Source organism: Garra rufa, chromosome 16 (genome assembly GCF_049309525.1).
Source record: "Garra rufa chromosome 16, GarRuf1.0, whole genome shotgun sequence".
Classification (NCBI taxonomy): Eukaryota; Metazoa; Chordata; class Actinopteri; order Cypriniformes; family Cyprinidae; genus Garra; species Garra rufa.
This window is the reverse complement of record NC_133376.1, coordinates 29,416,932-29,430,408: the sequence shown is the minus strand read 5'-3', so window position 1 is coordinate 29,430,408 and position 13,477 is coordinate 29,416,932. Positions and strand designations below refer to the sequence as shown.

The 13,477-nt window shown below is 34.8% G+C and overlaps 1 protein-coding gene across 3 annotated transcripts in view; it reads right to left on the bottom strand.

The window, feature by feature from the left end:
* rnf130 (ring finger protein 130) overlaps window positions 1-13,477 on the bottom strand; it is a 65,793-nt gene that overhangs the window by 12,550 nt on the left and 39,766 nt on the right. For all 3 annotated transcript variants that reach the window (XM_073820616.1, XM_073820617.1, XM_073820618.1), the window contains exon 6: window positions 3,765-3,847. In XM_073820616.1, coding sequence (XP_073676717.1) covers window positions 3,765-3,847 — 83 coding nt within the window. The remainder of the gene's footprint in view (window positions 1-3,764; window positions 3,848-13,477) is intronic.

The following is a 13,477-nucleotide window of genomic DNA, read 5'->3' as shown; positions in this document are numbered from 1 at the left end:
AGACAAAAATACATTATATGGGTCAAAATGATCACTTTTATGCCAAAAATCATTAGGATATTAAGTAAAGATCATGTTCCATTAAGCTATTTTGCAAATTTCCTACTGTAAATATATTAAAACTTCATTTTTGATTGGTAACATGGATTGCTAACTTCATTTGGACGACTTTAAAGGTGATTTTCTCAATATTTTATTTTTTTTACACCCCCAGATTCCAGATTTCCAAATAGTTGCATCTCGTCCCAAATATTGTCCTATCCTAACAAACCATACATCAACAGAAAGTGTATTTATTCAGCTTGATGTATTAATCTTCAAGAAATTGAGCCTTATGACTTGCTTTGTGGGCCAGGGTCACATATGCTGATTTTGTGCTCAAGAAATATTTCTTATTATTATAATCAAGACAAAAAAACAGTTATTTATTGCTGCTTTATATTTTGGTGGAAACTGCAATACTTTTTTTTGTGATGAATAGAAAGTTCTAAAGAACAGCATATATTTGAAATACATTTTTGTAACGTTACAAAATGACTTCACTGTTGCTTAATGATTCCTTGCTAAATAAAAGTATACATTCCTTGAAAAAAAAATCTAAACATGTTATTCCAATGAAAACTAATATTAACCCATAATATTAATGCTTCTTTTCCATGATCCAATGATTCTGACTGTTAAAATCTTTTACTATATGTATATCCTGAATATTTTTACTTAACTATATGGATACAAAACTGAATAAAAGACATCTTTTTATGATTAATGGGTTTGGCTATTCCAGTTCATATCTCCAAACAAATCTTAATTATGCAGCACAGAATGACATGAATGTATAACAACTCTATGATAACACTGGGTAGGGCCTTTTCTATTCCAGTATGACAATACTCCTGTGCACAAAGCAAGGTCCATAGAGGTTTCTTCAATACTTTTCTAAACTATTTCTATTGAACACCATTTGGGATGAATTGGAATCGATTATGAATTATTTAACGTCAGTGCCTGACCTCATGGAGGTCACGTGTTTGCATTTTGTATTCAAACTTAAAACTACATTGTATGGTTCAAAATCATCAATATTTCTTTTATGCCAAAAATATATCAAAACTTAATTTTTGATTAGTAATATGCATTGCTAAGAACTTCATTTGGACAACTTTAAAGGCCATTTTCTCAATATTTTGATTTTTCACACCCTCAGATTCTAGATTTTCAAATAGTTGTATCTCAGCCCAAATATTGTCCTATCCTAACAAACCATACATCAATGGAAAGCTATTTATTAAGCTTTCAGATGATGTATAAATATCAGTTACAGACTTTAAAAGAACTTTGAGTATTTGTATGATGTATTTTAGTAATCGCTTTTTTAGTTTTTGTATTTTAATATGAAGTAAATTGGTATTTGACATTCTATTGTAACAGCAAAATACTTCAGTGTTCCTGAATAACAAACATCTTTAGGTACCTGTAATCATGCTGCAAAGTCAGTAAAACAATAAAAAAATGTACCATTATGACTGGTTTTATGGTCCAGAGTCACATATACAGTACTTTTATGCATATTGTAAATTCTTTTATTTAAACAACTTGCAGGTCCCTCAGAGCTAAACTAGCTGTGAATGTTTAATGCTAGACAGCGAATATGAAAAATATCTAACATTCGTATTGTTCAATGATTATAAGAAATTGCTAGGAGGCACTGGCATCTTAAATTACAGCAAACTGTATGTTTTCTACATACAAAGTGTATGTATGTGTGTTGTATTAAGTCTTAAAATGCAACGTTTTTTTAAAGGGATAGTTCACCGAAAAATTTAATTCTGTCATTAATTACTCACCCTCATATCGTTCCAAACCCGTAAGACCTTTGTTCATCTTCGTAAACACAAATTAAGATATTTTTGATGAAATCCGAGAGCTTTCGACCCTGCATAGACAGCAACACAACTGAAATGTTCAAGACCCAGAAAGGTATTGTTAAAGGACATTGTTAAAACAGTCAATGTGAAATTAGTGTCTCAACCATAATGTTATGAAGCTATACTTTGTATAATACTTTGTGCACAAAGAAAACAAAAACAATGACTCTTCTCTTCCATGTCTCTTCCTCGTAGCTTCGTAAAATTATGGTTAAACCACTGATGTAACATGGACTATTTAACTATTCAGTGTCACGGATTTCATCAAAAATATCTTCATTTGTGTTCTGAAGATAAAAGAAGGTCTTGCGGGTTTGGAACGACATGAGGGTAAGTAAATTAATTACAGAATTTTCATTTTTGGGTGGACTATCCCTTTAATGCCCAATTTTTTATTAGCTAGTGGGCTCTCATTTATACATTTTCCTACTTTTTGGGAGTATTTTACCATACACATGGCCTGAAAGCCAACAAACATGGAATAAAAGTTTGATTCCATGGAGTCTTCAAAGCTTGGCAAGACCTGAATGGTTATCCAACCACTTCTCACTATGACTAAGAGTTTCAGACTGGTTTGTTGCTGGATGCCAGCAGCTGTCTGAGGCAGCACAGGCTGCAGCTCATGAGTGTGTTATTTGATCTGACTGGAGTGAAGCAGTGATTCAGCCGTACGCAGAGAACAATGCAATTAACCAGGCTCTGGATTAGCGTTTCATCGCTGCTGTACAGTTGTAGAGACAGAAAGAGGGAGCGAAAGAGATAATAAAGATAGAGCGTGAGTGGGTGTGGATGAAAAGAGAAAAATATTAATGCTACAGTATGGAGAGATGACTGATACTGCACTTAAAGGGACAGTTCACCTATTTTTATTTATTTATTTTCATTTTTCATATAGCTTACTCATTCCAAACCTGTAAGGCTGACTTTCTATCATTTCAAGATATTTCATAAAATGAAAGGGGATGAAGTGCAGAAAGTCACAGGTTCAGACAACATTAAGATGAGTAAAAAGGGAAGCGTCTTAATTCCTAAAAACATTAGCAACAAAGATATGTCTGTGAAAAAGAGGAAGGAATGACAACACAAAAGTATTCATGAAAAAACTGGTGAGTTACTGCACGTTGTTGCTCACAGTGAATCTATACAAGCAGTTCTAACATGTGAGCATGTACAGTTTGCGTGTTTGGAGTAAGGTGATCCACAAAATTAGCAGCTAGACTTCCAGCTGTGTGACCGGGTCATACTCGGCAGATGGTGTCTGAAACTGTAGGAAAGGGCATGTTTGCCTATTTGTGTGTGCATACTATGTGTCGCATCCCTTTAATACACTGTGCATGAATAGTGTGTATTTGTTCGTAAGTATAAATGTGTGTGTGTTTGTGTGTTGCTGCCTAGAGGTCACTAGAAGCTGAGCTGCTAAAAATAAGCAGAGCGGGTCTGACAGGGCAGTGATTCACAGCCACAGCAGTGCCATATTTCCTCAACAAACTCACATCTCACAACAGCAAGTGACCTCTGATCTCCAATTCTCTCTTTCCTCTCTCTCCAAATGTCATTTGAACATTATTCAAAGTCTGGGGTGAAAACCAAATTGCACTGGGCAATGCAAAGAGATTTTTGTCAGCAGACAACATAAGCCAAGATGCTAAAATGGAAAAGATCTTTAGAATTTATGACCATAACAAATCCAGTTTCTATAAATAAATACTAATAGTAGTAGTAGTAGTAGTCCATTAATAACCATTTTAACCGGCATTTGCAGAAATAAAGTAAATATTTAATTGCCCTTATTTCAACAAGCAAAACTAAATACATTTGCAAACACACACACAAACTTACTTGCAAGGTAGGATGCGGACCACATCGTTTAGCTGATAACCTTCAATGCAGACTGCACAATGATTAAAATCTGGCTCTGTTTCCTGCAAAACATGAACACAAAATATAGTTTAAATTTAGTTGTCAACATTTGAGAAAACGGAGACAGATGCAGGGAACATCAAGACAGTTTTAGGTTCATTTGCCAGTCAAACAAGAACAGGACTACAGATCATGTTTGCAGAAACTAGCAAACATGATTTTTACAGAAGATAAAATCCAATAAATGACCAGTAACCACACTTAAATGTGAATGAAAATGCTGTCTGACAAGTCACATTATAAGCAAGAAGATGTTGCTAATTAAAAAAAAAAAAATACAGTTATGTGCCGCTGCATTTTTAACCAATGCTACTCAGCACAACACCACAGAAATAGAAACCAAGTCACAAATTGCACTGTTCTGCTGCTTGTCACTTGATAGATGTGATAAGATAAAGACAAAAAAAAGGAAAACAGTTTTTTTTACCTATTCAATATAATATATATACAACAACAACAATTTCAAAATATAGCTGCAAGAAGGGATTGTAGGGGTTTAAGCACTTAAGGCATTTAAGCACATATGAAAAAAAATAAATATATATATATATATACATACATATATATATATATATGGATATATATGGATATATTTGGACAGGCCTCTTTTCTAAACAACCCCGTTATAGCTTCCCAATGGGTACAACATTTTTTTTTTCTGATAATTATTGACCTAGAGAGTCCAGAGAACTGCACTGCCGTGTTTTTTTCCAGGACTAGTTTGCAAAAGTATGTTTTTAAATTTTCTCAATAATTTAAGAGTTTGATTGACAGCAGTGGTTCTATAGGTAAAGTCGTTCTGAAAGAGAAGGTCTATTGTATGATACATATGTAAAATGTGTAAAATTTAATTGGCCTATGGCCTGTTTTTTTTTTGAGATATGCAAATGTTCTTATAGACGCTTGTGGAACTTTGGACCAAGACCGTACTGGTTCCATAGTTATTGCCATTTTATGTTTTTTTCCCCTCTTATAGCGCCAAGCTCTGCAATTGTTTTCATGTGACCTCATATTTAGCTCTTACATATGCATTGTAAGTTTGGTTAAGATATTACGTTTAAAAGTTACAGCCATTTTAGTAAAGGAAGCCCTGCCCCTTTTGAATGTTTTGGCATCCCTTTGTGACAAAGGGTCGAAAGTTTACCAGAATACCAGACATTTTTGCCAGGGTGACAAAGAAATTCAAGGCATGAGCAAAGGATTTCAACAACATGGGACACTTGAGCCTGCGATGAACAATTTAGAAGTTATAACTTCATATTTTTGATTGCTGTAGCGTCTCCATCAGGCCAATTGGGGTGACATTGTAGACGGTTGGAGTACTACCAAGTCTCTACGATTTACGGTTTGGTCTGCCCGATCAGTATTACGTGTAGATTGCTAATCCTTGGCCATTCTAACAATTACAATAGAGTTTCAGCGCTACACCCTTGAAACCCTAAATAATACAAATAAACGAACCAATATCAACAGAAATATAATGTGCATAAAAAACTCTTAATATAACTCCCTTTAGGACCTTGGGTCTTGAATCCTCCCTGCTATTCCTACTTAAGCATCACTAGCCCATTATTATTAAATATGTATGCTGGCCTTATGACACGTATCTGTGAGAAATGGGAATAAGGCAGGTGTGAAATTCTCTTTAAACTCTTGGCAATATGCTTTGAGTACCTGCATATCGCTCTATATTGATCTGATCTCTTGACCTCCTCCGTGCCTCGTCCTTGTATTCATCTTACCCAGCTATTCTCGAGTGCACCATTTAAGGTTTAGATAGCACACTCATAAACTTGATTATACAGTAAAACTAACACTAAATTCTTAAAAAAGAGATTAAAATAGTCTGTAATGCACATAATCTCTTTCTTCTTTGAGAGTCCAATCAAACATTACATCAAGGCAAAAAAAAAAAAAAAAAAAAATGTTTTTATGTATGAGGCGATCACTAGTTATCACTTGGTCAATTAAAAATGTATGTTAGGTCATCTAAAAACATGTGATCCACATAATGAGTGTAGTGCAGGATAATACATTTAAACTGTGTGGCATAATGCACATTGTTTTACATACTACTTAAACTAATAGTAGGCACTGTAAAGTGTTCATTATGCAGTAAGCTAATGTTTTATTTTAAAACACATGGTTCCTGTGACATTAGAGAACCTGCATTGTAAATATAGTGACACAAAAAATGCATAAACAGTCATGAGACCATCATTTAAAAATAAATATGAAATACAGAGCAAGCTGTGAGAAATAAGCCTGAGCGTTTACCACCTGATCAATCTTAAGTTAAATCGTATTTTGTTTATGAATTAGCCAGGAAATTGTGTAATATTCAAATTATGTACAATTTTTCCAGTGGCACAACTTCAAAATATTTAGACACATTAGTTTTGCCATTCTAGGAACACTTAAGTAAACAGAAAGTGTAAGACAAGCACATTGTATTATGGGATGAAGTCATTTTGGCAAATGAAGTAGGTCATCTGCATATTCCATGCACACTGTAAATTTGCATACTCTGCACAGTACACATACAACATACTCCATTCCTAGTGTAAGGTATGATAGCATGCCATTCTGAGCATTCTGGCTGTATTTTGTGTCAAATAATTTCCTAACAGGGGTCCCGAAAATACTGGAATATAAATAGAATAAAAACAGAAAGTAGTGTGGAAAACATTCCATCGGTGTGGTTTTAGAAACTCATGTCAGCTCCCAGGGAAAACTAACAGTGTCTAGATCTAGTTATTCCAGGGTGACCGAGCAGTAGAGAGCGATCGCTCAGCAGATTTAGTGGATACAATGTGTCAAAGATGCTGTATTTCTCTGGCTCTGCTTTCAGCCCATCTGTCACTTGACTGACCTATGCGGTCAGTCTGAAGCGAATCTTGACACCACAGAGGAAATGTTGGCTACTTGGAGGAGTGACTAGTGATTTGCATTTCTACACATGCATTTTAAAAAAATAATACTAAACTTCAGTGTTTTTTAAAACAATTTAAGGGGGACATTGGAGGCAAAATTCACTTTTACATGGTGTTTGCATATTAATGTGTCTTAGCAGTGTGTGGACATGACATCCTACAATGATATAAATCCATTCAGTACTTTGTTTTAATCTCTGAAATACCTAAATAGTCTCAGATATCGAGCTGTTTTAATTTTCTGAGCAGTATGACGTCACACTGCTCAAGCACCGCCCACAACTGACAACTGTGCCGTTTTAGCATATTTTTTCCCCTCAGCCAGTTGTAAGCTGTCCGCCACACAAGTAGTTGTAACGACAACACCTTGTAAGCAATGCAGGTGTTTTGTAGTTGGATGTAAAAGTAAACATAAGACTCTTAATTTTCTCACAAAAAAAAAAAGAAGAAGAGAGGGGCGGGGTAAGCAGTAGCTCATTATTATTTAAAGAGACATGCACCAAAACGGCTTGATGTGAACAGAGCTGTTTTTGACAACTTAAAAAGGGCACTGTTTTGCACCACAATTGAGGAATATTTCACGAAGACCCTAAAGAATCATACCAACTTATGGAAAATAAGTGTGTCCCATTTAAGAAAAGCCTGATTATGACAAAGTTATGACAAAATGAGCTAGTGTAGTGAGGTTTATGTTTTGATATTATGCTTATTTATTATTTTATTAGATTTTAGCAGTGAACAGTATTGTTATCATTAACTAAAAGAAAAATTGGTATTGGTAAAATTCAAATAAAGCTGAAATATTAAATTAAATTAAATTAAATTAAATTAAATTAAATTAAATTAAATTAAATTAAATTAAATTAAATTAAATTAAATTAAATTAAATTAAATTAAATTAAACAAAAACATTAGATGAAAAACTTTAACAACAAAAATAAGAAATCTTGAATTGGCAACTAACTGAAATAAAGTTAAAATTTTAGTACTAACATTATTCAAACAAAAACTGAAATAAATTAAAGCTAAACAGAAATATAAAAAATAAAAAAACAAACTAATTAAAATGACAACAGTAATTACTAAATTACTAAAACTGTTCATGTAAAATATAAAAATAAAAACTAATTCAAACGATTAATAAATTCTATCAGGGCTGTCATGATTCCTCGATTCAATTCGAGTAATCAATGACTACGTTTACATGGGCAAGAATAATGCGATTATTTCCAATAATCAGAGTAAGGACTTAATCGCATTATGATGTTTACATGTCAAGAGCAAAGTTCTTCACTCCGGTTTACATGGAATTTCCATTATTCCTATTATTCCTATTGTCCGTCAATGAATTGCATTATGTTCATATCGCGCAAAAGTCCAGTTTCCTAAGCTCCCTAAAAGTGTGTCGCCTTCTTCGCCGTCGTCGTCTCTAATCTACAGACAGGCGCCAGAATATTTTCTCTAACGGGGCTAACGGGGGCTAGTCCAATATGTGGGGGTGCTAAGAAAATAATCGATATTCGTGACGTAAAAGTTACTTAATGAAGAAATTGTGTCTTTTTTCTTTTTAAAGAAAAGCAGCCCTGGTAGCCTACACACCATATTTAACAGAAGTAGCCTATAATTACAATTTTATTTAAAACAGCCTTTTAAATTATATTTAAAACTGACACGAACGAAAAAAATAGACACAAACTTAAAACAAGCCCTGCATTCCAGCCCGAGCCCGACGGGCAGCAGTGAGCGCGCCTTCAGCGCATTTTTTTTTTTTTTAGGAGTTCCACAAATCCGCAATCAAGAGCACATGAAAGGCTAACGCATTTGCCTCACGATTGCCTAAAGATACCTGTTCCTGAAGAAGAGAGCCCATTCCATTTTTTTTATTTATCAATTTGTTGGTATTGTATGTGAGGGCACGCAAATATACATAAATCCTTTACAGTTACGAATAACAGCTATTACTCTTACCTTTACGTGCAAAAAAAGTCAGCGTATTTTAAGATGTTTGCAATGCAAGTGATCACGCTTGCTCCTTCATGTCCAGTAAAGCGCGCGTTAGCCTCCACTCTCCGCACAGACGATAGAATATGAGTCTAACAGCGCACATACAGGTTAAACGTTTAAAACTAACATTTTGATATGCTTGAACTCTTTAATATCTATTGATTTTATTTTAGGCAAGTCGTGATGATTTAAGAAAGCTAAATTGATCAAGCATATGAACTCACCATCTGCTGCTGGTTGCTTCTTTAAAAAAAAAAAAAAACTTAGCCTATATTTAACGAAAAAAATGCTTTAAATTTTTTTCTAAATTAACTAAAAAAAAAAACTGAAACAAAATATTATTACATTGTCATTTGGCCTATATACAAAACTGAACTATTTTAATAGCTAAAAAAATGGTAGTATAAGCTGTTTTGGGAGAAGTGGCCAAAAAGACGATCTTGGGTCGGAGTCTGGCCAGTCTCTTACCAAGAATTATGCCAAGAGCTGGGCTAGATTTTAGGCCTATTCAGGGCTCTATACACAAAGCAACGAAAAAACCTGTTACATGCAAAGGAAAGACTTCAAAGCTGGACAGCACCATGCGCTCCGTGAGACTGGGTTGTGCGCTCAACATTAACACAATTCATATGAATGCGTAATTCAACTGTGTATACTTTACACTTATATAAAAAATTAAATGAACGGCACGTCTCAATCTTAGTGATGATGTAATGGATTAAATGTAGCCTAATGCACGAAACTGCGCTCACATGACGCGTGTGGAAGAATACTATGACAAACAGCACGAGACAGCAGTACTCCTCTATCTCAGCTGGTTGGGGCGGCTAAACCGAGATATTCAAAATTCTAACGGGGCTATAGCCCCCTAGCCCCTTTGTAGAGCAGTCCCTGTCTGCAAGTGCGTGGCTCGTCATTCGTGTAAGTCAGGAGCGCGTGCGCACTCTGGTCAAAGCGGCAATACTGCGATTAAGGTGTTTACATGCCGGTATACTTCGATTAAAATCGGCGTGCGCCACCTATGTTAATACGATTATGCTTGCTGCGATTATGAGCTTAATCGCATTATTATAATCGAAGTATTGCGTTTACATGGGGAAAAGTTTAATCGCAATATTGCCAAAATCTCATTATAATCGCATTAAGAGGGTCCATGTAAACGCACTCAATGATGAAAAATCATTGATAGCATTTTGCACATGTTGAGTAACCATCAAAATATGGCGCATCTCACGGAGAATCTATGAAATGCATTATTAGACTGTTTTCTAAGGCTGAATGACATATTAAAACCATTTTAAAATCATAATGAAGTATCAGGGCTCTAGACTAACTTTTTGCACTGGTTGCACTGGTGCGCCTAACTTTTTTTCTTAGGTGCACCAGCACAAAAGTTAGGTGCACCCAAATTTTCAACCGCATCACATTCAACACCGCAGTTTTACAAGTTCACTTTTTTTTTACTTTTTTATTTTATTTATTTTTTAATCCCTGTCCATATAGGCAATATTGACTTGTAAATGATTAACTAACAATCTGGTCAATATAAAGTTCTTTATTTGAAGCATATTTTTCCCCCAGTACTTTACCCTACTTTGTGTAATAACGAAAACATTTCAGTGAAAAAATAAGTCCAAAACTCTCTATTTTAACATTTTGAACAATAGGGCTCTAAAATAGTTTTTTTTATTTTATTTTTATTTTTCGAAATTCTTGTTTTAATTTTTCTCATAATCAAATGAAAGCATAAACATGTATTTATTTTTAATCAAATGAAAAATAAACCTTTTTAATTTTTGGCAAACATATGATTTATAAATAGGAATATATAAACACCTACATTATACTGTACAAAAGTAATACAGGACTAATATTGTTCTGTTTCATGTTAAACCGTACTCTTATTTTGACAGGTTGCCGTGAAGTATCTGTGAACAGTATGATATGATGCTTTCTCAAATGAAACGGTAAAAGTGACACAGTAGGTTTGGAGATTGAGTTTATCTGTTCATGTGAGATGCAAATGCCAAAAATTAGCGGGAGCGTCACCGTGAACGCTTTAGTAGCCTATACGCGTGTAGTTAAAAAAAAATACACGTCTCCACCATTAATACATAGAGGCAAACGGAACATGCAGGATTCATTTTAAACGGTCTTTTTGCCTTTCAGTTTTCACAGACACTAGTCCATATCGCGATTTGAATTAAGTGACAGACCAACTTTTGATTTATCATTCCAGAAATCAACGTATTACGTGTCATTCCGCGCCATAGTAAATTCGGTTTTTATGAATGGAGTCCGCGATCCAGTCCGTGTTTTTGCGGAGGCATTGTAAACGCTTGACAATGTAGAGACAACCTGACTGCATCACATGCATTTTCAAACGTACACACACGTACAGGAATATCTGGACCACGGACAATCAGAGGGGGGGGGCGGGATCCGTCCTTTATCTCTGATTGGTTTAGACCACGATATGGGTCTAATGTGTGTCTGTTGTTGAGCAACAGGGAGACTTTAAGAGTGACGGAGTTTCGTTTTTTTCCCCCTCGAACGGCTGGTCGCACCGGTGCAACCTTTGATTTTTTTTAGTCGCACCATTGAGAAATTAGGTCGCACATGCGACCAAATTGGTCGCACTCTAGAGCCCTGAGTATAATGCTATTGTGAATTCAAAAATGCTACGATTCAATTAAATAATGCAGATTTGATAGATGCACTTTAATTAGTTACATGTGTGTAGGTTATGTACGTGCATCTCAGAGCAGCTCCGTCCACAGTAAATGCTGCTCCACACAAACTGTTATAATTTACATGCGCAGACCATCTCAAACTTCATCTCTGCATATTGCTGTGAAATTGGGCTTATTATAACATTCATCTGTGTACACAATATGCGCCATTTAATCAGATTTGTAAGGTAAATAATTTATAAACCTACGCCAACACAGGAGAATACATGATTTTCTGTCTCAGTATGCTGTTTATAACGACTTCAAAAAAAAAGTCGTAAAGAAATTGTCAAATATTAAAGATTAAGTGGAATTTTAATTTTAATTAAATGTTGTTTAGTCAATATTAAACAAGGATTAGATCATTTGCAGTCATTTGTTATAATGCATAATGTACATTACTTTTATTGTTTATAATACATTATCTATTTTCACAGGTTTGTTAAATAAAACCATGATTACTTGCTTTTGATGCTTTATTTAAATCAATTATTATTGCCTCATTGCTATTATATATGTATTTTCAGTCATTTTAAAGGCTATTGTTTGCTAAGGTCTATTTATTACTAGAAAAAAATTAATTTTAATTAGCAGATAACTCAATTAATTGTCAGAATAATCGACTGATTTACAATTGACAATGAACTTAATTGTTTAATCGGCATATCGTTTAATTTTTAGTTTTTAAATCCATTAACAGCCCTAATTTATAGTGCTACAATAGCAGCTTATGTGATTTTCTTACCCTATATTTAATGGGACTTCATCATAAATTTCCTATAAGGCTTAGCGTTATACAGGAAACCAAGCAGCAGTAACACTTTCAAGTACTATTTATATATTATCATGGCATAAATATACCTCTAGTAGCAGGCAACGCATCACTCAGGCAGCTAACTAGACCTCCCTGGGCATGGAGCCATTTAGAAAGTGACAAAAATCCTCCTAGGTTTTATATCACACTCTGCCCTGTTCTTCCTGGAAGCATCTTCTCTACTCTAGATGCTATTTCTGTCACCTGGCAGTGTCCTGTCTACTCGGCATGGTCAAGGTCATGTTGTGGTGAGTGGTGTTCGGTTTCTAATGGGCCCCTCTCAGCGTGAGAGTCATCGACTGTGGTCCGGTCGGTCCCTGCAGAGGGACGTGGCCGATACTCAGAGGCTTAGAGGCTTCAGCCAAGGCACTGAAGCTGTAAAGATGCTACATCGCTGGAAAATGCGTCATAACTGATTGAAAATGTGTATGAGATTACTTGAAAAGGAATAGGAAAAAGGAAAGAGAGAGAGAGAGAGGCAGAGGAAGACAAACAGATGTTCTCTCACTCAATCTCTACCGAGCATGACCTCTCAGATGAAAGGTTTCAATTTCTTGGAGCACTTCTCCAAGGCCACTGATGTTTTATTCATGGCTGATGTGAGCTGACCTTGACTGGTCTATGATACACGCTGACTGGCACGGCTCCACCCCTTCTTCAAACCGAACAGCTGTGAAGTCTCACGACCCTTCTTACATCATCGCTCACCTAACAGTCATTCACCTTTAAACAGGTCAATGTCTGACTTTGGACTTTAAAGGTACGTTCAGTAAGATTACTCTTAGAGATGAACCTAAACTGTCAACAATATTTAACAGACAATATTGATTTAATTAAGACCTTGAGCAAAGGTTTAACATGCATTGTATTATACAAGCAATGATGGACCATAAACAAATATTCTGTGCATTAGTTTTGGTTAAAATCTGTAGATCCCCTAGTTACTTTATTAAAAAAAGGCCAAAAAGCAGTGCAGTCTTGTTTTGCTCTTTAACCTGCTTTAAGTTTATTTTATTTTTCAATTTTATTTTATTTTATTTTATTTTATATTTCAATTTTATTTTTTCATTATTTTATTTTATTTTATCAATTATTTTTATTTATTTACTAATTTATTTATTTATTTTTTCATTATTTTATTTATTAACC